Source organism: Drosophila albomicans, chromosome 2L (assembly GCF_009650485.2).
Source record: "Drosophila albomicans strain 15112-1751.03 chromosome 2L, ASM965048v2, whole genome shotgun sequence".
Taxonomy (NCBI): domain Eukaryota; kingdom Metazoa; phylum Arthropoda; class Insecta; order Diptera; family Drosophilidae; genus Drosophila; species Drosophila albomicans.
Window position 1 is genome coordinate 12,182,254 of NC_047628.2, and position 26,886 is coordinate 12,209,139.

General features: G+C 38.1%; 4 protein-coding genes across 6 annotated transcripts; all 4 read right to left on the reverse strand.

Moving 5' to 3' along the window:
- Positions 1 to 93: 93 nt before the first annotated feature.
- LOC117565129 (dipeptidyl peptidase 4) lies at positions 94 to 8,005 on the reverse strand. Of its 2 annotated transcripts, none has more exons than XM_034244094.2 (15): positions 7,914 to 8,005; positions 5,566 to 5,742; positions 5,435 to 5,484; positions 5,053 to 5,359; positions 4,644 to 4,917; positions 4,317 to 4,584; positions 3,952 to 4,246; positions 3,749 to 3,881; positions 3,496 to 3,684; positions 3,313 to 3,437; positions 2,837 to 3,223; positions 2,583 to 2,768; positions 2,359 to 2,516; positions 2,091 to 2,296; positions 94 to 1,947 (listed from the first exon to the last, which is right to left on the reverse strand). In XM_034244094.2, exons 4-15 carry the CDS (start codon positions 5,256 to 5,258, stop codon positions 1,804 to 1,806), a joined length of 2,571 nt encoding a protein of 856 aa, XP_034099985.1. In that variant the 5' UTR covers positions 5,259 to 5,359; positions 5,435 to 5,484; positions 5,566 to 5,742; positions 7,914 to 8,005; the 3' UTR covers positions 94 to 1,803. The 2 variants fall into 2 exon arrangements, with proteins under 2 accessions (XP_034099985.1, XP_051858495.1); XM_052002535.1 differs by lacking the exon at positions 7,914 to 8,005 and adding an exon at positions 7,422 to 7,438.
- Positions 8,006 to 9,186: 1,181 nt separating this feature from the next.
- LOC117564828 (ubiquitin carboxyl-terminal hydrolase CYLD) lies at positions 9,187 to 14,034 on the reverse strand. Of its 2 annotated transcripts, XM_034243751.2 has the most exons (10): positions 13,460 to 14,034; positions 12,262 to 12,979; positions 11,306 to 11,534; positions 10,787 to 10,965; positions 10,565 to 10,719; positions 10,285 to 10,503; positions 9,992 to 10,226; positions 9,787 to 9,928; positions 9,525 to 9,724; positions 9,187 to 9,455 (listed from the first exon to the last, which is right to left on the reverse strand). In XM_034243751.2, the coding sequence occupies exons 1-10, from the start codon at positions 13,946 to 13,948 to the stop codon at positions 9,262 to 9,264; spliced, it is 2,760 nt and encodes a 919-aa protein (XP_034099642.1). In that variant the 5' UTR covers positions 13,949 to 14,034; the 3' UTR covers positions 9,187 to 9,261. The 2 variants fall into 2 exon arrangements, with proteins under 2 accessions (XP_034099642.1, XP_034099643.1); XM_034243752.2 differs by lacking the exons at positions 12,262 to 12,979; positions 13,460 to 14,034 and adding an exon at positions 11,628 to 11,730.
- A 356-nt stretch (positions 14,035 to 14,390) lies between these two features.
- LOC117565815 (E3 ubiquitin-protein ligase Ufd4) lies at positions 14,391 to 24,795 on the reverse strand. The gene is made up of 8 exons (XM_034245115.2): positions 24,624 to 24,795; positions 23,624 to 23,671; positions 22,882 to 23,021; positions 21,027 to 22,803; positions 20,731 to 20,959; positions 20,444 to 20,662; positions 14,895 to 20,385; positions 14,391 to 14,835 (listed from the first exon to the last, which is right to left on the reverse strand). Exons 3-8 carry the CDS (start codon positions 23,019 to 23,021, stop codon positions 14,553 to 14,555), a joined length of 8,139 nt encoding a protein of 2,712 aa, XP_034101006.1. The 5' UTR covers positions 23,624 to 23,671; positions 24,624 to 24,795; the 3' UTR covers positions 14,391 to 14,552.
- Positions 24,796 to 25,592: 797 nt separating this feature from the next.
- Positions 25,593 to 26,765, reverse strand: LOC117565376 (uncharacterized). Its single transcript, XM_034244450.2, has one exon. The coding sequence runs from the start codon at positions 26,566 to 26,568 to the stop codon at positions 25,705 to 25,707; it is 864 nt and encodes a 287-aa protein (XP_034100341.1). The 5' UTR covers positions 26,569 to 26,765; the 3' UTR covers positions 25,593 to 25,704.
- Between the last annotated feature and the right edge of the window lie 121 nt (positions 26,766 to 26,886).

Below are 26,886 nucleotides of genomic sequence, written 5' to 3' on the forward strand. Positions count from 1 at the left end.
ATCAATTTATTTGCCTTATCGGAATTTTATGAATTTGTTTTCTGCAAGTCCACTTTTCCACAATTAATAAGCAAAATGTTTTTTTTTTGTTGGATTTTTTATTTTTTGTGTATTACTAAATAAAATAGAATTGTTTTATTTTTAAAAAATAAGGAAGATTAAAACAAATTGCGTAGCAATTACAATTACATACGAGTACAATCTAGGTGTAAAATTTCTAATCACCATGTTTACCTTATAATTGTAAACAAATTAACACGACGTCATCGGATATCCGAAGCTCACATTTCTTTTGAGTTTTCTTTTTTTTTTTCGTTAAAGTCGCTTGTAAAATTTAATAAACACTCAGTTTATGCTCCAATATTATTATACAATATACAAAACATTAATGTGAAGCAATCATTATAGCCGAATTTGTTTTTCGAATAATAATAATAATACAGTAATAATAATAATAATGTGACAACACTTTCGTTTCATTGGGGGATTCCCCGCCTTCAAGAGTCGATCTAAAGATTAATGTTTCAGAAATACGTAGTTTCCGTAGTTTAACTTTAGCTTTCGTTTTTATCTTTTTTCTTCTTTATAACAATAACAAGAAGTACAATAATTGCGAAGAAAAACAAAGATGATTGTGAATCGATCCGAGTCGAGTCCGAGTGAGAACGACTCGGATATACCCTGTACTGGGGATCAGGATATCAGCCACGTTAATTGCTTTACTGCATTTTTGATTGTGGTATGTACAAAATTGGCAAACAATAAATACTAAATAGAATAATTAATTGTTTCTTAATCGACTGTTAATCGATCGAGCAACCTTGAGTGCCGCCCGCCCTTAGTTTTGACTGCAAGCCTAAATAACAACCAAATTGAGTAGCTAGGACATTATGGGGTCTATACATCTTGGAGGGGGGTGTGGCAGCAGAGTGCAGTTATTAATCAGCTGATTACGAGTATATATTAATATTTATGTATATTATTAATTAATTGCTTACTGTACGTTCTTATCTAATTTAATACTTATGTTGTTAATAATTTGTTGAAAAAAATCAATGGAAGTAACTAGATGAACCAGATGAGGCGTCTAGTCTAATCAATCGACAATCAACAGTATTGATTTTTTTGTTTTGTTTTTTTTTTTAGTTATTTTTTGTTTTATTATTATTTTTGAAGCTATGAATAAAAACGTTGATGATGACATTTAGAGATTCCACATTATTATCAAAATTCTTTTCTTTTTTTTCGAATTATTCAATTATGTATTCAAATTGAACTGAGGATCACAATCCTACAGCGTATGTAAATATCATACAAAACTGGGGACTTGGGAACAAGGAAATAATTAAAAATCATTCATTAATATCTAAACTTTAGAAACTAATGGTTAGTTTCTCACTCTCGGAAGATCTGTTAACGGAAGCAATGTACATATAAGGAAGTTATACTCTAGCAATAATCTCACTATGTTTTCTCACTTTTCATTGACATTTCTTATAAATGGTATACATATGAATGCTCATCAAAAATTATCAACTGAATCAGAACGATATTGGATGACATTCCTTTTATACTATATGTAAATATAATATATTATGTGTTGTATAGCGTTCTAGCGTTGTAATGCCGAATGAGACTAAAAAATACAGTAAAATAAATACTTAATAATTGATAATTAAAAAATAAAACAATACAACAAATATACGTAATTAGTTAGTATAACAGTTTCGAAGTCTATATAATACTCGTATTATTAGAATATTTAACCTACTCTATGTACAATATTGAAGCTTACTAAGTCTGCTACTCGGCAGGTACCATGTTTTGATCTAAATCGGGCTTGGTATCATCCGGATCCAAGCTCAAGCACTCCGCAAAGTAGTGTTCCATAGATGAGTAGACGTGCTCCAGCACTCCATTGAGATCATGGCCTTCGTCAGCATAAGTCTGTGAATAAATTAAAAACAAAATTAGTGAATAAACTACTAAATTAGAACTATTATTATAATGAAATTTTAAAAATAAACAAAAGCAAGTTTAATGATTTGTTTTCTATAATAACAAATATGATGATCTGAACCATATTTTACCTGATATCGATATAATATATTAGCTTCTGTCAAGGACTTGGCTAGCTGTACACCATGCACATAGGGTGCCGTTGAATCAGCTAGACCGTGAATTAGGAAAAAGGAGTTTGATTTGATAAGACGAGCTCGTTGCGTTGCATCCGCTTCCACATATCCCTTATAATTCTCAGCCGGCAAGCCCAAGATGCGTTCAGTGAATGCAGAGTCTGCAAGGAAGTACCAATTATCATAAGAGATCAAATAACACATTATAATCCTGGAAACTTACTGTAATAAAGCCAGTCAGCAATTGGTGAAATGGATATGCCGCATTTAAAGACATCCTGTTGGGTGCCCAGAACCATGGAAGTCACATAGCCTCCATATCCCCAGCCCCAAATGCCAACTCTAGTTTCATCTAAAAAACTTATGGTATCCAATAGATATCTGTACAGGCATATAATAGAGTATTAAATATATTATTTGCAATGCAGGCATTCAGTCAGTGCTTACCTTAATACAGATATTTGATCCTGTACTTCTGCACCTCCCAAATGACGATATAAGGCCTTTTTGCTTTGACCTTTTGCTCCTCGGACATCCAGACGTACATAGATAACATCATTGCGGGACGACATGTAAGTACCCCAATCTATGCGAAATTTCTCGGAAACTGACTCCGAGCCTGGACGTCCATTACTGCACAAAATAATAATAATGTTAATAATAATAATTAAAAATTTAGTTTTAATTTTGATAATATTTACACTTCAACGACTACAGGAAATGCTGCATCCCTGAGTTCTTCACGCCAGCTAGGTGGCAAAAGCAGCTGAACTTGAGCTCGACTACCATGGGGCAAGGGAATTTCGAAGGATCGCTGAATCGGTAATGCAAGTTTCTGCAGCCTTTCGGTGTAGAAGGGACGTGTATCGTATAAGATCTTGACTAGGCTGTGAGTCTTCTGCATATGCACTCCCGAGACTGGTAATCCGGGACCCTGACACTCAAGTATGTAGAAATCAATTCCATAGTTCGTCGCAATCCCAGTTGTGGGTGTGATGAAGGCGTCAAAATGTGAACAGTTCACATAATAATATCTACTACTCCAAAGAGCTTCGCCCAAGTCGCAAGTAATGCACTGCGGTTCACTTCTGCAACAAGATGGTCAAAATGAGATATATTTCATTATAGGAAGAAGAATATAGAATAGAATACGAGTAGAATTTAAAATGCAGCTTACTTTCTAGTATCGTCATGAACGGGATCCTTAACCGAATATAGATGTCTTTGGCCTGGCTTTTTATCCTGTGTGGCCAGATAGTACACTACATGATTCGCTGTATCCCAACAGAGTATTTTCAGTACCTGAAAACATATTTTACTCATAATAAGGGCGCATATGAGCGGATAGAAAATGACTTACCTCATAACGACCATGAGAAATTACTGAAATCCTTTGCTGCGAAATGGTTATATGTTTAATGTGGGTAAAATGATCGTTGCCTGATTCTTGAACACTGGCTAGCAGTAGAAAACTATTGCCATCAGGTGCAAAAACGGGATGTGGAAAGATGTCTAGCCATTCATCCTCCGGAGCGCGTTCAGAATGAATCTAAAAACAATAAATTATTTCAATCAATCATACTATATGATACATTACATTCTTTTATACTCACTTCTGTACATGTCCAATTTTGATCTTTTGAGCATGTCGCGATTATACTATAATTTTGAGATCGTACCATAAAAACTACAGAGACTTGATGATTGCTACCGGAGACCCAACTCGCTGAAGTTAGGTAATAATCTCTGTAAAAAACAAAGGAGAATGAATTTACATTTTCGTATTGGTTGATGTCTATGCAAATGAAAAACTCACTGTCCAATGAGAGAGGGGGGTGGTCTCAATTCCATTTTAACTATAGACATAAAATTTGTAATATCAACTATCCATAACTGGACTTCTGGATTGGCAGTGCCTGGCGTTGGGTATCGAACATTTTTCGTTTCGGGAAATGAGCTACCCGATGTCATACCGCTACCAGCGATAATGGCTCCAGATGATAACCATGGATATGTCATCACCCCGACATGAGTATCATTAAATAAGGCAAACATGAAGTGACTTCCATCCGTGGACGACCAAATTGCTTCCGGCATATCAAAAATTTCCTCTAAATAAATATAATAATATATTAATAAAAAAAGGAATTAGGTATAGAGATAAGATGGCAGTAAAATTACCCTGGTAGAGCCAATCTGGCACACCATTGTATATATTGTTATCGTGGCCCGTCGTTGTAATCCTGATGTCCTCTTCCATTGAGGGCGATTGTCGTACAAATATATCATTGTCAGCAACAATAATGATTGACGTTGTATTCCCCAGCCAGGCGGCATATTGAAGACGCGTTCTTTGTACCTTCGATGAGTCTTTTAACTTGACTGGCATGTGATGATCATTATCTACATCATAGATTGTGTAAAACGCAGTAAACGATTTCTGAAAAATCTACAAAACAACATGAATTACTTCATTTTCAATAATTATTTTGCAAATGTGACACTTACTTTTTTTACATTATGCCTGAAGAGGACATATTTAAGGTCGTGTGTGCAATGATATCCGCGTACATTCAGTTGACGAATCGTGTGGTTTGTTACTAAAATATTTATTGAGTTCGTCGTCGTATCCAAAACGGAAAGTCCCCCATCATCCGATTGAAATACGTATTTTTTCGTTGTCACCCAAGAGGGCTGCAATCTAGTCGGCGTCAGTTCGCCCTGTAAATATTCGTCGAGTATCATGCGGCGTCCCGACCAATACAAGAGTTCATCCACATATCTGTGAACGATATTTCAATTATATTAATATTATACTTCTATTGTTATGTAGGATTAAATCCTAACCGCTATACTTTGTAAGATTCTCAGATTCTTTTACTTTAATATTTTCGTTTGTATACTTCAAATTACTTACCCCAATAAATAGATAGCAGTTATTATACCAGCTATTACAAAACTAATAACTAGTAAGGAGAAGATAATGCTGCGCCAGTTATGTCCCTCATCCAGATCGAGATCTTGATCTTTCTGTTTGGGATCCTGCACCTGTAAAGTTTCATCGGGTGGCAGTCTCCAGGAGCCGCCTCCGCCACCTCGATCAGAAGCTGCATTCGCATGCATTTTCTAAAAATCCAAGCAGTACGTGTTTCGAAAACAAATTGTCGATGAATTGAAGTTATTTCAAGTCGAAGTGTGCTTCGGACGGTTTCGGAAGTAAGAAGCTATATAATAAATTTAAGTTGTTATAACATAGTTAGATAAACTCTAATAAATTATTTTTAATGTTTTAAACTTACTTTTGATTAATCATCATGCCCCAACTATGTTTGTCATCGGCTGGTATTTTCTGATAGTAATAAAAATAATATATAAATAATCTAAAGTTGTATGGAAGAAAAACCTGACAATAGTACGAAAAATTTCTTACCTATATACATTGATGATATATTGACATGCATTTATGTATGTACTATATATCTGATATCCTTCACATTGTCGGTACAACAATTATAGCATTGATAGCCGCCGACGAATGTTCCATATTTTTTGTTCACCACGAAATTGAAAATATGATCACAGACTGAACGAATCTGAGCTTTGCAGCCTGCAAAATTTAATAATAATAGAATTAATACTATTCTTGATAAGGCATTTCTATAAAACATACAATGTTTCTCTACACTTTGGCAAATTGCCCGCTAAAGAGATCAGGCTATGCATTAGTTTGCTTAAGAGAGTCCATGTAATCTCCTATATCGACTACGTTGTACTCTGTAATTCAGCGCTGTCTTGTAAACTTAATAAACAGTAATTTACGTAGTCTACATTACTTTGTTCCTTGTTGTAAAATCAGACGTCATTAGTTTTTTGCATCGTTAGCATAACAAAGCAAAGCCTTCAAAAGCCCTTCAGGTTGAAATGGTATTGATTTTTCTATGGCTCAATCTATCAAGTACACCCTTCTCCTTTCATAAGTCACCTTTTTAGATGAACCCACCATAAGTTGTAATGATACTCTACCTGTAAACTGTAACAGCGCAGCACACAGCCTTGTTCTCAATTACACTTCCGCAAAATGTGCTCAAAACGGGCAAATCAGAAATGGCTTTGGTAGTCAAACGTTAAGTAAATGATAATTATCGCAATATTGCAGTAATTATGGAATTTATTAATAATTAATATATGTGATAATTATTCTCTAATCTGAGCTGTTTGAATCAAGTGAAAACTATACCAACAGTGAGTTTAGTTTTAATGTGAGAGGGTGGTGAATAACCTGTCTGATCGAACTCAACTTCCCACCACACTGTCAAATGTGTGTGACAGAAAGAGATAATGTGAAGAGCACTTGGACTCAGCCTTCGGAAGTGAATGAGATGCGATGCAACATCGAGGTAGAGAGATACTAACGAATAATGTCAAACGCTTGTGTTGTTGGCCTTCCTTTTGCTTTTTGCTTTCTGTATTTTCATAATTTACATTGACCCCCATTTTGCGCCCACGGCAATGTGTGCGTGCGTGCGTTTGTGAGTCTGTGTGTGCTGATAGGCCGAACCGATAGGCAGATAAATAGGAAGCCGATTTTATCGCACTAAGTAGTTTCCTTTTATGTCGTAAGACAATTATCGCTACCAGCAATCTACTTACACACATATCTGTTTATCGATCTATAAAGCATACTTTCTGGGCTTTAAGTTTGCACATTACTACATATTGCTTAACTTTTTCCCACTCTGCTAATCAAAATGGCCGAAAAAGAAATACACAAGCATGTAATTAATGTACACACATAACTCAAGCACTTGTTAGACTATGCAATTCGGGCAAAGCTTTTGCTTTTGCGTGCAGCGTGTAAACACGATTAAGTCCACCGTTAAACTGAGTATGTAAGTGTAGGTGTGTTTTTTTTTAGGTATTTTTTAATCTAAGATTCTGACCGTTGCGCCCTGGCACGCGCTTAAGGATATAATTGTTAATATGAGGTAACAATCGTTGACGTTCAAAGAACGGAATGAAAAAACCAAGCGAAACTATTTTGTCAAATCATGCATAAGATGCACATACATACATATGTATGCATATACATGTACACACAAATACACATGCATATATGCGGTCTTTGGCATTTGAATAAATATGTGCTTATACACTCTCAAACGGTATTAAGCGGTATAATTTGACATTTAAATACCAGGCATATGTAGTTGTATGTTTACAATATGTACATGTGCACACAGACGTACATACATACATTACGTATACGTTACCCTCGGTCACACTTACTTGCGAATGTCAATAAATTAGTTATTTAATATATTTGCCAACACATACATACATACAATATAAAAACTGGGATTTTACACACATATAAAGTTGCACAAATTTAAACTGTTTGCAGATATATAGGATATTGTCGTGCTTATGTACTTAAGAATTGTTGTCGTTTTTTTTATTTTTTGCATAACTACATGAAGGTGTGTGTATATGCACATACGTATATATCTGTGCATATACACTGTACATATGTACATAAGTATTTACAGGCATGTAATGGCTACTTAGAGGCGGTTAGATAGCACTTTCACACCTAGGCATGTTTTTAACAATTGTGTATACGTATTTACATACATATGTATGTGTACATCTCTTTTTCCTGCACATAAAATCACAACCTTCAGAATATTATACACACATACACTAACTATGCTCAGCACATGCACACAGCACGCACACACACGCACAGTACACAGCGCACACGCACACGAACATACATACTTCAATGATAGCCAAGAACGCAAACAACACTGGGATTGCAGTAGTATTTGATGGAAGACCATTACCCAGCGACAGGCAACCCGGGACTGAAACCTACATTCGACTGTTGTTTTAAGAATTGCAAAAAATTTTGCTGGCCAGATATGTACCGCACTGAGAGGATTTTTATTCAGCGGCATGCGACAAGCGCTGTAAATACACAGAGGAAAAAACATCCACACATTAAGGATCACCTTAAAAGGACAACAAATATATGTTTATTATTTTTGAAAATTACATAATATTTAAATTTTAGAATGTAATTAATTTTGTGTTTTAACGTTAAGGTACATTATTGTTATAAAATAATTATTATTTTGGATGCCAATAAGATGATATCATACTCATTATTTATAATTTTACTAAGATGAAATTTTATACTACGAAAATAACTTTTGCATTTACTTAAATATGCATTCATATTTGAAACAAAAAATTTAAAATATGCATGCATCCAGTAGTTTTTATTCAGTGTATAAATGTATACTAATAAATACGGGCTCCTTAAGGGTGGATCAAGAGATGAAATCTAGTGAGTAAAAGTCAAAGACTAAAACCCTTATTTTAATTTTCCAGGTATTCTGAGGATTTATTTAGTATAAAGTCTTTAAATGATATTATTTATAGTTATAGGTAGCTTGACTTTTAATTAAATTCATTTATAATTATAAATGGGGTTTGGGAAATTTTCTCTTTCAAAGAGAGCAATGATTAGACTTTCTCTTTTGCAACTTGGGGTTGTTTTCATATCAGATTTACTCAATGTGTGAGACGTGCACCATGCCATCCAATTTATTCACTTGCTCATCCACTTTGAGCATCTTAATCATTATACCTTGGACTGTTGACAATGCTGGCGGTGCTCGCAATTATTTTGTATGTTGGATTTTGATTTCAAAAATTTTTTAATGAACAATTTGAATATCCTAAAAATATATATTGTTCTTAAGCATATTTGATAACGATCAATTTTTGTATAATTCTCTTTTAATTTACTAATTAAATGTATTAATGATGCTTTTTAATATAATAATAGTAGAAATATTTACTTTAGTTAAACAAAAAAATCCCAAGAAGAATATAAAAATATTGGCTTTAATTTGTCTTATTGCCCGTTCCACTTTATTTTTTTTCTAGAATATAGCTTAATTTTTAGAGAAAAATAAATCTAACTTACTTGCCTGTTTTGCAATTAACTTTCACGCAATGAAATATAATTTTTATCATCATTGAATAATATTTTTATCATTCTCATAGACTTTTATTACTTCAAAGTTATATATCTTTTTAGAAACTAACAAATGTGTTTTTAGTGATACATCATAACTTCCGTGCTTTGGTACATACACATGTAGGCGTCGCAAAAAAGACGCTTGGCGTGTTCAGGTAAGTCTTTGTCCTTTGAATAATGTTCATTAATAGATTTCGCTCCTTCGTCCGATAACCACTGCGGTAACTCCGGAACGGATATCATTTCAGGTATATTGTATCCGTTCTTTTCACCTGTACGTTACAATAGCGAATGTAATCTTGAACTGATATAAATGTGATAAATGTAAGTTAATTAGTTACCTTTTCTATCAGCCATTGAGTCGAAGAAACACCATGGCGCATCTGGTCCCGATCCCGTCTTCACAAATGCCACGTAATGTGACGTTTCAATACAGACGACGGCAAATAGTTCCATGAATATACGTGGCACATGTGAGATGTGGTTGACCATTGCTTTGTAATCCCTTGGTATGGATAGCTCCTTCCACACATGTTTCATTCTAGAAGAATGTATATGTTTTTGTACATGAAATTTATACCTTTTTTCATGTTATTATATTACCTTTTTTCATGTTTATGAATAGTGTTAACGCATTGATTGCAAAAAGTGGTCGACTCAAGACCACTGTCGGTCTGTAAGCAGCTAAAACATTCGCGACATTCAAATTCAGCAAGATTTCCACAAATCGCGCAATGACGAGGGGCTATAAAAAACAAGTAATGAAATTAGTTATCTATTATTTATATATTTTTTGCAGTACGCTTACAATCTTCAATGATGTTTGTAACGTCCAGTACTTGCGAAGGCAAAATACGTGGATACATTTTGAAGCTCTTTCCAAATCGAGGCATTTGTATAATCAGACACGACGGTACTTCTTTTAGCTTGATGTCGGACGAATGGAAGCTTTGCTCAAACAATTGCTGAACTGTCGGAAATGTCAATCGCTCATCTTTCTCCACAAACAATTGATAAAAATACGAATCCTGGCCAGAGCTCAACTAAAAAGAAATAAATTCAATTACTAAAAAGTAAGCAATTAAAATATCGTAAATATACTTTTAGGAATGGCTCCACCCGCATTATTTGCGATAATAAACTGTTTAAGAACTCCTCGGGATCCTTTTCCTCACTGGTCAAACCACTAACGGAACTCAATTGATCCAATAATTTACGAAGTTTCATCACTCGATCGGCACGCACAAAGACATTCTTGCGCAACGGATTAACAATCTCATCCCGCAAAACATTCTGCACATCACTGTAGTGCGAAATGTCCTAAAATTATATGTGTAGGAAACTTTTGTTAGATATTCACATAATGCATTAATAATATTACCTGAGGACCTTGTCGTCTATACAGTATAGAATCAAAAACGCTTGTAAATGTGAACATGGAAAACAATGTTGCATCCAAGTAGCAGGAATTATGATGTCCTTGAATGCCTTTAAATTTGCCACACGTTGCCTCAAGTTCCTCCATATTATGTATTCCTATAAATCAAATAATTTATAGTGACTTAGCAATTAGAATATGTATTTGAATAGCTTTATTACTTACTTAATGGTGCGATAGCGCCTAAAACAGTCGGGCAATCAACATGCCCAAACTTGACGGCGTTAGTATCGGTTGACATCATGCTGGCCGCTTGGCTGCCCTCGGATTCAATAAACCTGCGATCGTTGGTGCACTTGTTTGATGGCACAAAGACAGCGCCACCCTCGCGGCACTGAAATAAACTAAAAGAATGATTTGTGTTGCATGAAACAATGTGTGAAAATCAGTGCTGTCAATTTAACCTTTTCCGCATGGGTTTGCCTTAACAATAAATAATAAATTTTGAAAAAAATTCTCTTTTTAATATCTAGCCTGTTTTTGAGCTAAATATTCCGATTTATCACAAATTCGTTGTCTGTATTTTGCAATTTTCGTAGGGCAGCGACTATGTCGCAACACTGATGTTGAATACATCTACAGATCGATTGAATTTGAGAGAGGTAGTGAAAGAGCTAAACACCTTGCAGCTCATCAGAGAAATAAACACATCAAATAAATATGTGTATAATATATAATATTTACCGAACGCCGTTGTAAGTGCCATCGGATGTGTGCAAATTGCGCAAATTGGGATCATCTTCAACTTCGATTCCCACCGTAATGTGTGGCGAATCGGGGGTAATGCCGATCCAACGAATGACGCCATATAAATCCGCACATATTCCAGCATCGATCACCTCGACCAATGAGCCAACAACTAGTTTTGTGCCGGGTATTTCATGCAATTCCTGATAGTTTGCGCTACTTCGATCTAAAGTAAAAGCAACGATAAATTAAAGAAATAATCAGTGTTACGTCAAGCAATGTGAGAACAATTCGACAATCTGTTAACGCTACTATATACCTTCATAATCATAGTCATAATCGTCGGTGTCTGTCTGTATATTGAACTCCAAAACTGTCAACGGAATATTATCCATTGTAAACTAATACCCATACGAATATTTCTCAATATATAAATGTATTTATGCTCTATGCGCTTATTCAAAATAAAGAGCTAATTTGAATAGATCGTTTTCGAATAGAGAAACTAGACGCAACACAAAGAACAAACTTATTCTCTCGAATGCAGAGCACGACAAATTTATTTTTACCACGAGCGTATGTGTATCTATAACTAAATGAGCTTCAGAAGAGAAACTTAATGACTGCCTGCATTATACCCTAGTTCAAAATAATAAATTGCATACAAATTGATATAACATCTAATCAAAACATTAGTAAAATTTTTTGATTTTTTTTTTTTTTTTTTTAATAATTTTGATGGCGCGCTCTTAATATCATTATCACAGAACTTAATTCACTTGCAGTGTAATTTATTGCGCTCGCTAAATTGCTAAAAATAAATGTTTATATGTATATATTTAGATCGAACTGAGAACTAAGAGTCAGCTGCAGTACGCTGAACTCTGGCTAAACAATCTGACGTGTGTGGCTAATACAATACTTAATCTAGTAAGGAATCCATTTATTTTTACCAGTATTGCCCACCACAGGCTGATCGATAGGTGAAATAATTCTTTCGGCAAATTCCTTTTTCTTAGGATACGAAACTGGTTTCTCAAATTTGTGGTCAAGAGATTTGCCATTTAAAATCCCAGCAGCTCCTCCAGCGTTAGCCGGCCAATTTGTTCCCAACAAATCGGCCAAATCCACGTTTTTATTATCGTGAGCATTGTCGATCACAATGACATTATCATTTTTGGTTGACTCTTCAATGTCGCTCTGGTTTATAACAATGATTTCCTTTTCTTTGAGATTACTCATTGTGGTCGGATTATTTAAAGTGCTTATATTTTGTTCAAGCTGTGAATTCTTACTTTGAAGTGTAGCATCCTTTTCACTGGCCTGATTTGAAACTTTCACAGGTAAAGTTCCGTAGTTGTTATTATTAGATAACTCATTATTATTAATATAATGTTTGTTGTGCCTTTTAGGCGCGCTATCATTACTGTACAACGGTTTGTTATTTCCGCCTTGATACCTGCTTTGAATATTTAAGACCGTTGGCACAATAGCTGTGATTTTTTCAAAGGTATCGTTGATTAATTTACGAGGAGATAATTTATTGCTTAGCTCATCCGGAACGCGAGTTATGCGATCAGCTGTGGTAAATATTGTTAGCGGAGCTTCGCAATCCAAATAGTTCTTAGCAAAAGAAATGCTGTCGATTTGTGGTGAACAAACGTTGGGTTGCTAAAATAAAGTATTACATTTTATTAATTTTTTGTTTTTGCTTAGTTAAATATTTATGCAGTACATCATTGTTATGATTGTCTTACCAAACAATTCATGCTTTTTAAATTAGAAACATAAATTCAAATTCATATCAACCATATTAAAAATTTGTAACGGATTCGATAATTCGACCGTTGCAAAAATCCATGTTATCAGTGACGATAACAATATCGATAAAGCTTATTTGCCTTATATTCAGCTGTTTAAAATGTAATGCAAATAGACAGCGCTTCCCAACACTATTGAGTATCATCAATAATATTCACGAATATCTCAAATGGGGAAATACAGAATATAAACAATTAGTCATGGACAAACAAGCAGACATCTCATTATTGTACTTCATTAAACATTTCTCATTTGCACTCTAATACAGAGGCAATATACATTCCCCTTTTCTCATAATCGAATAAACAAAATGAAATCCATTCAACATACCAGAATTTCCAGTCCAAAGAAATAACCAACGGGATTCAATTCCTCCACTGGACCAATGTAGCGTATAATGCAATCGAATCGTATGTCCTTTTTAAACAACTCGCCAGGTACACTCAGGGTATCCTTCTCTTTCAAGTTAAGTACCCAACGGCACTGGTCCTTATTGCGCACCAGACGCAAACGACGCCCCGGATTGGCAATACTTATCACATATGGCCAAAAATCTTCGGACACTGGCAGCACATCACTTGTTTTGCATTCGTAGAGCTGCGTGTTCACATTGCTAAGGAAGTCAACTATTTGCACAATGCACTTTTCACCTTCAATTGTTTCATATATCTTTATAAAGGTGCCAGCCTCTACAAAAAGTTGAAACAATTCTGGGGTGTCTGTTGAGTATTCCGAATTAGCAGCGTTGGCATATGTAATGAGTTCAGCTCCACGCGTTATTAACGCATATTTCGAATAGTTGTTGGAATTAGAGTCCATTTAAATGAAAGGCCAACACATTAGCCAATAGAAATAACTAATGTTCAAAACAAGGCTGACTAATAACAAAAAGAAAATATTAATAGCGATGTGAAACAATATCGATAGACGTGCATACATTTCGATAGTTAAACCTTGGATTATTATGGGTGCACCTTTTTTCCATTGATTCATTAAAATCGATAACTATTACATATTTAAATTTGCAGCGATAATATAATTTAAAAAGAAAAATAATTTCAATTATGTTTTATTTCCAAAATTAAAGGACATTTTGGCATTTATTTAACACACTATTTTGAATTTAATTTAATTGCTGCTACTAAAACAAAATATAGTATTTGCGAGTAATCTTCAACATCAAAGGCAATTTATTAAAATACGTTTTGAGTTTTACCACATATTATCAGCATCATATTTTTTTGTTTTTGAAAAGTTGAAAGTGATAACTAAGTTATAAGTAATTTACATTATTTTGGATAAGTGGAATTGTTAATTGCTAGTATATGTTTTAGTATTTACATATCATTATATTGTTTGCAAAGCGCTTATAACCAGCTCAAATTTCAATAAAAATACAAAGAAATACATATTTGTTTTTTGTTTAGTTTAAATGAAACCCTTTTTCCTTCGTTGCAGTTAATAATCGTTCCTTCATTATCTCCTCAGACGGATAATCAGGCAGCTTTAAGTAATGCACACAAGTGTTCACCGATGGATAACTGCCTTGTCCGGCATCCACTTTACGTACCACCGTGAGCCGAGGATGCAAATTAGCCAATCCGCCGGGAGGTAGACTACTGCAGCCGGTTGTGAATTGCAAGAAAGCCTTGCGCTCAGCACCCGACAAGCTCAACAGAACGTTAACGAAACGCAAAAAACCAGGGCTGCTTAAAGAAAGTTAATTAGTAACGGGAAATTAATATTATGGTAAAGAATGTCTCACCTTTCTTTGGAGTAGCCCAGTTTGGGTTCAGTGTACGCCATCAGATCCTCACGGGTCCATTGCGGATATTGCTCGCCGCAAATCATCATTCGAGCTTCGCATGGGTTGAATGCTGCCAATTTGTTTAACGGAAACACTTCACAGAATCCATCGTGGAACGCCTGCATCTGCTTGGCAATGCCATCCTGCAGCATAAAATTGAGCAGCAACTCGCAATACGCCTCCAAATTTTCGATGTTCACTTCAATCGAAGCGCCATTGGGCAATAGCTCGGCATATGTGTATCCGTACACTGATGAGCTGGGCAAATAGGTAAATGTTAGCGCCAAGTCCTCTAACGATACTTCAATATCATTCTTGGTGCATAGTTTCAATTTATCGATTAATTCCTTTTTGCTATCACTACTGAGACTGGCATCCATTTCTATAACCTGCTTGCGCATCAATAGGTCTTGTAATTCGATTAAAAATTGATAGCGCGTTGGATCAATTTCCTTTAGATTTTCAATGGTTAGAATCCCACTGAACCAGCTACTGGATTGTGTTAAATCGGCATTAAACAGTTTAGAGAACGTGTTAGTCAACTCAGACCCTGCTGAACTTGTCAGATCCTGGAAGCGTGCATTTGTCTTGAGCTTCAGATCATTGCGCAAAAGTTTGTTATGACAGAGCAACTGCAAAAATGATTTGGAAAGCGGCATATCAACGAGTCGCATATCCTGAAGAACCTTGGCAATAAAGACACCAAAGAACCAGAAATACTTCGCTGCTTGCTCGCAGATCTCAGAGTTTTGCGGCAATGGTGCCGGGAAGAGTCCTTGCTCACGTCTATTGACATAATATCCAACGGGTTTCGATTGATCATCAGTGGGATCTTCCGACGCATCCTGAGCAAGAGGTAGTTCGGAGGACTCGCTGAGCTCATCGTCGCACAGCCACATACAAAGATCTGAACGCTGAATTTCCGCGGCAACCAAAGCATAAAATTCCAGGGTGGGACCCAGTCCAGTACCTTCCTCATCGAGGAATTCCACTTCCAGCACCGACTTGCGATTGCAGTGCGCCTTCATCACCTGAATGGCCCACTTGAGCAGATCCTTATTGCGCGGTACCTTCACACGCTCATGCTTTAAGCGTCCAACACGGAAATCATGTTGATCATCGCGGCGCGGGCTCATGATTGGAATTCTTTGGCGTTCCGTGGTAATGTCACGCTGAGATTGCAGGCAAACAATGCTGCGCGAAGCGCCAAATGCCGTGCAGTTGAAATACAATTGTCGTGTCTCAAACGGAAATAGGAAGGGACAGGATTGATTTAGATCCTCACACCAGTTGGGCAGAGCATTACTCGAGAGCACAAGCGGATCGTGTATTTGTTGCTGCAACTTGTTGGTAATTTTTTTACTCATAAACAGCTCAGCCGGCAGCAAAGAATGCTCCGAAACATTTTGCTCCTGGGCCTCCAATTCCTGTTGATTTAGCCCATTAATTTGGATAAGCAACTCCAGCACATCCTCCACCGAACACAAGTTTGTATCGGTGACATTTAAGCCGCCATGCACTGGGGAATTCGGCGACAATGTTGATGCACCGCTTCGAGATGAAACTCCCGGCGTATTTTGTCCCTCATCCGATTCCAGGTATGTGCATTCTTGCACTGTCGGCAAGACCTCCCGATAGACAATAGTGTATGTGGGTTCCCACAACTTGCGGAACTTGTCGTTTTTGTTCAGCTGACTGTTCTGCAAGAGTTCTTGAACAGCTCTAAAAATGGTCCACTCACTGTTGTCCAAATCAATTTCCACATCAGGAACTCCGCCTACTCCCGGGCCGCGCAATTTCAAACCCAACATTGTCTGCTCATTATTGGGCTGCCGGCTTTGATGAAAACTCTCCATGTTTGTGTCGGGTGGACAGATTTCTAAGTCCGAAGTTTGATTGACATTGGTGCGTCCAGGACGCGGATCAAACGCTGGAATGAGTGCCGAGAACTGGCGCTTTAACACAAACTCATCGTCCCAGGACTTGCGCTTGCTGACGCCCGCCAAACGATTCTCCAGTGACTCGTCGTCCATAAAGGTCAACAAGTTCCGAGATACCATCACTTGCAAAAGAGTATTGCCCACCTCTTCGTACTCGTCCTCGTTCTCCTCTTCATCGTTCTCCTCGTCCATATCGTCTTCATCCTCCATGTCACCTAGCAAAGTGGGCGCACGACAGCTCTCCAAAAAGTCCTCCAACGACACCTGTTCGCTGTCACTCGACGTAGAAGTCAAGCTCATAGTTAGAGTCGGATTTATGGAGGGTGCTGGCTGCTGGCTGACTTTCATATTTGTGGGATTGGGAGCAGCATTCGCTTCGTTGTTGGATGACAGGCTGGGATAGCTCTGGGCGGTGCTCAACAGCCCCGAATGGAAATTGCTGGACAAAGCAAGTTTTACAAGACTCGTCACCGAGTTGGGTCCCCTGGGAAAGAAGGAGCTGGCACCGACATTCTGGTTGCTGTGCTCGTTCTTATTCGCGTTAGTTTTGTTCGCCTGATTGCCGCCGCTTTCGTTGTGCGTATCCTGCGATGTGCGACGTCTCGCGATGGCCGCAAATGTCTCCAGGAAACTGCTGTGCACGGCAGCCTCGGAGGTGGATGAAACTTCTGAAGAGCTTGTTGTCGTTAGATTGGGTACACTAATACTCATTTGATTGGAAACGGACACAACGTCATTGGAGATTTGCGGATTCATATTCTCAATATGGCCCTGATAGGCTGAAACAGCGGGAGCATCATCGGAACTCGATAGATTCGGTGTGGGCATGGATGACTTCATTGCATCATCAGGAGTTTCGTTCTTCGGCAGATTTCCAGACTGTATGATGACGGAAACCTTGGGATTGCCTTTAAGTCCGCCCGAGACATTTGCACGATGTAAATGCAGCTCGTCTGCAGACAATATGTTGTTGCTGTTATTGCGCATTGTATCCACAATAATTTCGCGAGATTCGCCTGGGAACTGGGAAGAAGAGCTGCCTGAATTGCTTTGCTTGAGGTTAATCAGTAATCCCTTTGCGGAATTGTTTGCATTCATCTTATTGTTCTCCTCAATGTGTGCAACTCGTATCACATCGCTGGCAACAACAGTGTCACAGGATTCACACTCTTCGGGCTTGACAGCAACGTCGTCCTCCTTTGATATCTCCACAATTGAAAGACTCTCAGTGATGGTAGCCAGGTCGGAGACATTGCTGGGCATGGAATTGTTGATGGTTGATAGATCGGCAATATGCTCCAGTTCGCGTATCAAGGGCGACGGAATATTTGGCTTGGCCATAAGCGTTTGTTCCGCTCCAGAAGCTGATGATTCACTGTATGTGGCTTGTGTGTCTCTAGTTAAAGCGGTGTTGGATTGATTTGTGGTTATCTGTGACTTGGCCGAAATGAAAACATTCTCTGCTATTGTCTCCACTGTCTGCTTCCAGGCAAGGTTATCCGCTGAAACAGTTTGATTTGAAGCATCCTCAGCGTTCTTGTTAATCTCCGTTGCCTCTGGCAACGATGGCGTCGAACTCGATTTGCGTGAAGTCAACACGTTGCCCTTGTCATTCTTCTTGGATGCCATTGGCACCATCGAGTTGACGCCCTCAAACACGGAGGCAACACTCTCCAAATTGGCCAATTTCAAGTCGTATTTGCCCTCGGCACCCATGCGATATGAATTCCTTACGCCATGATCCCATTTGACATCAATCCATCCATTGTGTATCTCACCCGTGATGGTTCCTTCACCTGCACCATCTTGGTCATCCCAACGCCAATCGACGCCACGCACAACACGCGCTCCACTCGTAATGTGTTTGAGTTGGGCTCGTATTTGACGTCGCTCGCGTCGCGTCTTTGCTTCTGCTTCCTTAATGGTCTTACCAATGTCGTCGCAGACGCCAACAACGCGACCATACACCTCAAAGCCACTCAAGCTCAAATAGTGTGTCTGTCCAGAGGCATTACGTCCATTCTGTTGTATTCGAATGTGCCTAAATCCCTTTGTCTCCTCCGCAGCGCAAATGATGGGCCAAGTAGCTGTGCTGCCCGGTTCCACCAAGCTTTTGTCATCCACATGAGTGATTAGTGTTACCCAACTGTTGCCGTCCTTTGAGGCCTGCAGTAACCAATTTCGTAGAGCCGAGCGACCGTAACCACGTGCATGTCGCAAAGTGTAAGCTGTGGGCACAACGTAGACACCCAGATCAATGGCAAACCAGGCCTTCTTGTTATCCTTGGTGTGGCAATTGAGCGAGACGCTGTCGCGCGACAATATGTCCTCCAGTTTACCATATGGCAGCGTTTTGCCCTCTGAACTGGTGACTTGGACCAGCCCGTATTGAGCGGGATTCACCCATTCGCAGGTGCGGCCATTCGATCCAATGTAATAGATTAAGCCTTCCTCGTCAAAGTCAAAACTGTGCGTGAACTGCAGATCAGGTTTGAGTTCGCGCAACTTCTTCAGATAGTAGAATGTTGAGCGATCGAGATCATACCATTGCTTGGCCACCATTTTCAGCAGATATTTAGCCAGTTGTCCCACCGTCGCAAGCGGCTCTATTTTCAGTGTGCGTCCAGTGCGATCGAAGAGTGTGCTCTCGCAAGCGGATCGCTCCAGGCGGAAACGAAGACGCTTCTGTAGAATCTGCAGGCCGTAACCGGTGCCCGGGGCATCGTATAAAAAGACAGGTAACTTCTCTGTGCTCTCGAGTACTGCAACTAATTTCTGTATCAAAATGCTTGCCGTGTTCTTTGTGTCTTCACCAAATATGCACTTCTTGAATATATCGATGCGTTCTTTCAGCATTTTGTTGGTTTTGCAGCGTGTCAAGTTGTGCTCCCAATAGTTGTTGGACAGCACAGCGACGAGTGCCTGGACAAGACCAGACGAATGCATCTCATATGCACTCACAACACCGTCCTCGTGTATTAATTGCGATAGATTCGTTAATGATGTAAACAATGTGTTGGACCAGGTATTATTGTTGCCCAAACGTTGCTGCTCAATGGCCAGATTAATTTGCTTGACAATTGCCGTGAGCTTTGCAACAGCACCCCTTGGTATTATCTGAGCTGATTTAAAGTATTTGTTGTAGATTTCGCGCGATAGATTTCGCACTTGTATCTTTTGCACATCCGTCTTGGACTTGATACGCTTCTTCTTCTCGGTTGACCAGCCAGAAGCAAAGTCGGCGCCCAGCGAAGTTTCTGCTGTGAATGAATGTTTTGTCCCACGATTGCTTTCGAATATAAATCCTTGCAGATCCTCTTGCAAAATGGTCACTTGATGACCTTCGGTATTGTGTATCTGCAATTGATTTGGCTTCGGCGACTGCATTACCCAATTGCCCACGACAAGCCGCAGCACACAAACAGTGGGCAAAATTGGTTGTGAGGGTGTCCCAGGAGTTACACTGGATCTAGCGCGTACCAGCTTCTCCAAGAACTCACCACGATTCTCTGTAATCAAGTAAAGCAATTCATTTATGTACTACATACAAAGTTGTTGAGTTGTTACCTGAACTGTCGTTGCCATTTTCTGGACTGCCGCTGGAGTACATTGTGGCTAGCTTGCCATCAAGTATGAAACGGAACCAACCATTCGAGCCATTTGACAGCTCTAAGGCGGCCGAGTCCGACCAAACATAGAGGCAATCGCGACCGCGACAAATGCTCCAGTCACGCCAATGATATGGCTTGCCTTGCAAGATCTCCTTGGCATCCTCCATGGAATCATCTGTAGCGAAAATAATTATCCACATTTTAATAATGTTTAATTAGGGATATTATGCATTCAACACTTGCCTGACGTTGATCTATGCGGCATGCACAGCACTGGGCATCTCTGGGCGGCAGCCAAATCCTGCGAGCTGGCTGTCAGCAACTGCGAGCCGCCTTCCTCACTCTGATCCATTAAAGCTTGCACTTTAGAGAATACGCCGAGTCTGGCAAAATGTTCGAGAAATTCTTCCTGTGTCTTACACATGAGTTCCTCAATAATATTTAAGATGATCAAATGACCATCCTCATCATCCTGCAAGTTTAATAAAGAAAGCATTAATGAGATGACAAAATTACAAGTTTGAAAATCTAAAATGTACCTCACTATCCAGCACACTGGCAATGACTTCTGTCATCAGGTTGCCCACATTTTGGGCAGCCATCAAGTTGGTGGCCTCATCCTGTTTGGCGCAGATGCTCTTTAGCACCGATGGATGTGCGTACTGCACAATCTTCTTGATCAGTCCCAAGCTGGCACGACGCACTGAACTCAGCATGGATCCTTGGAACGTCCGACAGAAAATGGGCAACAATAGTTTGAGATATACAGGAGCCATTTCAGGATCTCCACGTGGCTCCATGAGTGTATAAGCTTGACCATCCTTGCTAGCTATCATGTGACCTGATGACATCCATTCACCTGGCGACTGCAAAATAGCAGCGACTTCGCGATGCCCATCATCAGATCGCTCGCGTGCCTTATCCAACGGCGTTTTGCCGTCCTCATCCCGCAAGTCGGGGTAAGCGCCAAACTTGAGCAAAATCTTGGCAATGCCAGGACGGCCAAAGCAGGCTGCGTAATGTAGAGAGGAACTGCGTTGTCCCTTATTGACATCGGCTCCCTTTTCGCACAAATACTCGACCATCTCTAAGGTGCCAAAAGCCGAGGCCCAATTAAGCAGCGTCTGGCCCACATCGTCCATGCAATTTACATCGACGCCACAAGCCTCAATGGCCTCTTGCAAGGCTTCCGTGTCCTTGGAGCGTATGCAATCGATGAGCTGACGATGGGTGCGATCATTGCTCATATCGTTGCGCTTAGGACGCGGCGCCAATTGACCTTGACTACTGGTGGAGGCATTGCCACGATTTAATGCCTGACGACCCTCAAACAGCAGCAGCAACAAAAGATCGGCAAATCGCATGCAATCAAGCACACACCGCTCATCGCCTTTGAGGCCACGTTCGATGGCATTCGGCAGCTGCGAGCGCAAGATGTCACGGGTTATCGACGGCGAACCGCGACACAGCGTGGACAACAACGAAATTGTTGTGGAAATCGATTGTGGGGAACGATGCGCTTCACTCGTTTGTATTTTGCTGGATGTATTGGCGGCTGCAGTGCCAGCCACATTATCGTTTAAACTATCCGTGTTGGATGCAGGAGTTGCATTTGCCGTTGTAGCTGCAGCAGCCGTTGTTGCAGTTCCACTTCCACTCGCACTTCCGGCTGTTTGTGGTCCACTAATTTTGGTAGCAGCTAACGTATGATGACTACTAGTTCCGCCCGCATTCTCTAGGCGTTTCAATAGCTCTGTAACTAGTCCGTATTCAGCCAGCGGCGCTGGATCTATCCATTTGCGTGTAAAACGATCCGCAACGGAAGCAAAACATTTTAAAGCGCCATCCGAAACCATGGCGTCCTCATGTTGTAGCAATGTACTCAGACTCTCTACACAATTATCGATGCATGGCGAGTTGGGCTCGACCTTGGTGCAGAGACGCGACACCACAGCCATTGCCGAGTGGAGCGTATCCTTGTGCACTTGCGACCCACTGTCACGTATAAAGGAGAGCACACAGTTGAGACCACCGCCCTCAAAAACAGCTCCCGCCTCGCGGGTGCAAATCAATTCAAGCACCTTAATGCATTGCTCGGCAAGATCGCGCGAAGTACGCGATGATAGATCCGCGACAACGAGGCGATTGCAGATCGCTTTGATGGCACCCTCGATAGAAACAATGCGCCGTGTGCATTCGGCCGACACATCCAGATAATATGTGATTGCTCTGGCGGTCACTTCGAGCACATTTTCGGGTGCCAGCTCATCTAAAAATATCTTGCACAATGCCGGTAAAAATGTACGTGGCGGACAACTGTTAAAATATGAACAAAGGGTCATAAAAATAAGTTATTCAACTAATGGAAAATTAAAAAAAATTTACGAAAATTACCTTTCGAAACAACGATCAACATTATCAGACATCAAAAGCAACATACATAACTGCTCTAGGGCAATTAGTTGCATATCCCGCTCATCTCCTTGTCCCATGGACAACCATTCCAGTAAAGTTTCTGGATCTACGTCGCCCATCTGCAAAGCAAAGCACAAATATTATTGCAATATTATTTCTAACACTTGCTAAACAAAGGCAGCGGGCTCTCTCTTGTGACATAAGTTAATTAACTTGAAAATTTATTTGCCCTAGTAAACAGATTTTCTTTGTTATGAATTTCACGCAAACTATGATTTAAAAATATATTTGCACATTGCATGTCACTTGGTATCATTTCTGTTGTTTCACTTTATTTTTAATAGCAACAATGATTTCTGTGTCAATAGTCACTAAATACTCCAATGAGTCATAAAGAAAAGCAAAAGAAATGGAGAAACAAATAAAAAAAATCAATATAAAACACAGGAAGAAACTCGCATGGCGAGTTCAACTTTTTCTTGGGTATAAAACTTCTTTTACAATGAACTAATAAATCAGTTCCTTAGTTATTTTTGTTGTATTTGTATAGTTGTATTTTCTTGTCAGTCAGTCTCTTAATATTATTAAACCATTTACTCAAAGAAAAAAATGAAAGGTATTAAGTTTGTTGCCTTAAATTAAATTCACTTTTTAATGTCTTCATTTTTTTATTTAAATCGTATGAATATTTTCTTTTGCATTTTTTATTGGGAACACTTACCCTGTATTCTTAATGTCCAATTTAATTTTTGATGTGGAATAGTTATGTCTGAAATTAAAAAAGAATATATATATATATAAAATAAATAAAATAATAAATTGCCTCAAAACAAATATCCATCAAATTAATTCTTATAAAGGTAGTCAACAACAGTTTCTAATCAGAATAAAAAACCTACTTAAATTAGAGCGCACGAAAAGTGCTGACACACAAATGTATATTGTACATACGTACATATTCACATACTGTAAATAAAACTTCTTGTAGTAAATAGATACTAAGTTATAAACCTAAGTTTGATAATAACATTTTTATATTATGATGTTGCAATCAAGTTTAAAAATCTGCTTCATAAAACTAGTTACATGAAATTGAGCATGATGAAATTATGTATCCATATGTAGTTATGTATATGTATGGACCTAACAAAATTTCATATGTATGTATGAACATAACAAAGTGCGTATGTTAAAAACAGGCATACATACATACATTTGTACAATATTGATATTTTCATTCCCGAGTCACTAATCACCACGTATATTCAAATGTGTGTGTGCGCTTACACACATTTACAAGCATATATTTTTATTGACTGGCAATCGTTGCTTAATTAACTTTGGCAAGTGCGCCATTGCGCATAATATGTACACTTTATTGGCTTTAAGCCTTACATACTTATGTACATAAAAGTAAGAAATATGTACATTCGAATGTATGTGTAGTCGACTTGGTGCACTTTCTACATATACATCCATACATACCCATATGTATGTACGTATTCTTCATTTCTGGCAAACGAAGACGTAAAAGCTTATCTGTTATGTAAAACTATGCTTAATCGTTCACTTTTGTGACAATATAAAACAAAAACCACAAACATATACATATGTATATGTACATATATTGATCAATTCTATTTTTGTCAAACCTTTTTTGCTACTTTTTCCATCCGAAACTTTGTGAACTATTGACACAAACACGTGAGTTTTGTAATTACCTTAAGCATTCTAGCTCGGCACTGCATATCTTCGGCCTAAAATTGTTGTTATTTATCACTTAATTGCACATTTGCAAATTTTCACACTTTCTCGTAGTAGTATTAAATTTGATAATTTAATATTGCCTAAAAATTAAATGCCTATTGAAAACACACACATACATATGACAAGTGTGACCACAAACGAAATTTGCCAAAAACATTTCCTTTAACTCTAAAATATACCAAAACACTATTATTTTCCACCTGATTACACTTCATTTGGTATAATTATTTTTACTTGTGTAATTTTTAAGTGGAAATACGCCACGTGTATTTAACAAATGCGAATTAAAAAAAATACACATAGAGAATAAAAAAAAACAATTGCAACAAAATTTTTTAAATGAGCGATACACATAGAAAAACAAACTATTCTTGGTCACACTCACCTGCATTACTACTGAAATTTATATTATGACGTATCGATTCTGTGCAGCTCGATAACACTTTTATGCAGCTTTTCGATACAATTCATACTTTTTATGATTATAGGCGCCAATGTATTTTTATTTTGTAAACAGCTACGAAGCATTCGCATTTGTATTTATGTGAATATATGGAATGTTTTAGGTAGCACTGCAGAGAAGCTATCCAAATAAGTTTTTCTCGGTAATTTGAAAAGTGAATTACATTGACCAGTGTAGAATTTTCTAGACTTTCATACATTTTACCAAACAATCCTTTGGTATACGTTTTATAACATTTTTCTTTTTCGCTGTTCGAAAGAGCAAATTGCCTATAAACATTTGAAATGCTATATTGCTAAACAATAAAAACCATATTAATTTAATTCTCATTTATACCGAAATATGCGTAAATCTATTAATATACATATATATATTTACATATGTATGTACATTAATTAATTCAATTAATCTAATGACATTCATTGAAATATACTTATTTACAAGAAAACACAACTATACATATACAAATATAGAGCGTTACATACACATGCGTATATTTACAGCTATGCGTTTTGTTTATAGTATGTATTAATATGTAATTACAAATGGCAGTGTGCCCCTTTTAACAAATCTTAGATGTACATCATTTCCGCCATCGAGGACATTTTTTTGGGAATGTGCACCATAGTATCAAAATAGCTGGCCAGCTCGCCAATGGTCACATCGTCGCAATTCCTTCCGCTTGTTGTTGCTAGATTGTTGTTGCTGGCTTCCTGGGAGCATGAGAGTCTAGCACTATTGTTGATGGCAATTGTAGATCGCTCCCTCTCTTTTTTTTGGACGTCATCTGAGGCGCTTTGTTGTTGTTGCCATATGGTAAAGTTCTTGGACAACGGCCTGTTAGTAGTATTGGAAATGGCTTTCTTTGATTTGGATTCATCTAGCAAAATGTTGCATTCGCCGATTAGATCACGAAAGCTGCAAGCATTATTTATGCTCGACTTAATGCTGATATTATGATTTCGAGATTTGTGAAAATTTGTGCGACTTTTGTCATCCAATTGTAATGGAATCGTTCCATTAAAATTGCATTTCGCGGAATGCTGTTTATCGTTGGCAACGACTCGCAAAATGGGTTCGCGCAATAGACTTTTCTTTGCTAGAGCAACACTGTTCTTTTTCAATTGTAGCTTTTGCACGCCAGGCGGATTCGCAATATCAAAGTCATCATCAACAACAACAGCATCTTCATGGCCAAGTTGTTTTTGTTTGATGTCGCAGTCGCTGGCATCAATATTATTTTTTGATTTCCGCCTAATGCGACGCATTTTACACAGCATATGCTTTGTATTTGGAAAAATTGCCGAAATTGTTCTCGCATTCACACTAATAGCATTTGTGCTGTAAAATGGATTTCTATCACGCAATTGCATTTGTTCACTGTTTGATGTTATTTTTAGTTTATCCAAGTCGTCGGGCAACTCCTCGGTAGACATTTTGTTGTTTTTTTTTTGCGTAAAGTGTTGTTTTGTTTATTATCTTCTTTGTTTCGTGTTGTTTTATTCTTGTGTTACCAAACAATTTAAATGGTATTCTAATTTTTATTGTATTCGAGGAGCTACTTTTATTAAATTTTCTTTATTATTTACTATTTTGATGCAAGTGTTGGACAACGTTTTTATTTGCCATTTTTGTATGTTTCCAAACAATGAGTCAATATGCAGGGATGCAAGTTATTTCCACTGTTAGCAGCAATTTTTACTTAACAGTAGCATTACCAAGTTTATATGTCCTTTTTTTTGCTTTTTGCTTGT

Coding starts and splice junctions, on each gene's coding strand:
- LOC117565129 (XM_034244094.2), bottom strand. CDS start 5,258: ATGCATGCGAATGCAGCTTCTGATCGAGGTGGCGGAGGCGGCTCCTGG. Junction 3,882..3,951: donor CCCCCCTCTCTCATTGGACA/GTGAGTTTTTCA, acceptor TGTTTTTTACAG/AGATTATTACCTAACTTCAG. Junction 3,685..3,748: donor AAAATTGGACATGTACAGAA/GTGAGTATAAAA, acceptor TATTGTTTTTAG/ATTCATTCTGAACGCGCTCC.
- LOC117564828 (XM_034243751.2), bottom strand. CDS start 13,948: ATGGACTCTAATTCCAACAACTATTCGAAATATGCGTTAATAACGCGT. Junction 10,720..10,786: donor AGGCGCTATCGCACCATTAA/GTAAGTAATAAA, acceptor TTTGATTTATAG/GAATACATAATATGGAGGAA. Junction 9,456..9,524: donor CTCAATGGCTGATAGAAAAG/GTAACTAATTAA, acceptor TGTAACGTACAG/GTGAAAAGAACGGATACAAT.
- LOC117565815 (XM_034245115.2), bottom strand. CDS start 23,021: ATGGGCGACGTAGATCCAGAAACTTTACTGGAATGGTTGTCCATGGGA. Junction 20,663..20,730: donor GCCGCATAGATCAACGTCAG/GCAAGTGTTGAA, acceptor TTTTCGCTACAG/ATGATTCCATGGAGGATGCC. Junction 20,386..20,443: donor AAATGGCAACGACAGTTCAG/GTAACAACTCAA, acceptor ACTTGATTACAG/AGAATCGTGGTGAGTTCTTG.
- LOC117565376 (XM_034244450.2), bottom strand. CDS start 26,568: ATGTCTACCGAGGAGTTGCCCGACGACTTGGATAAACTAAAAATAACA.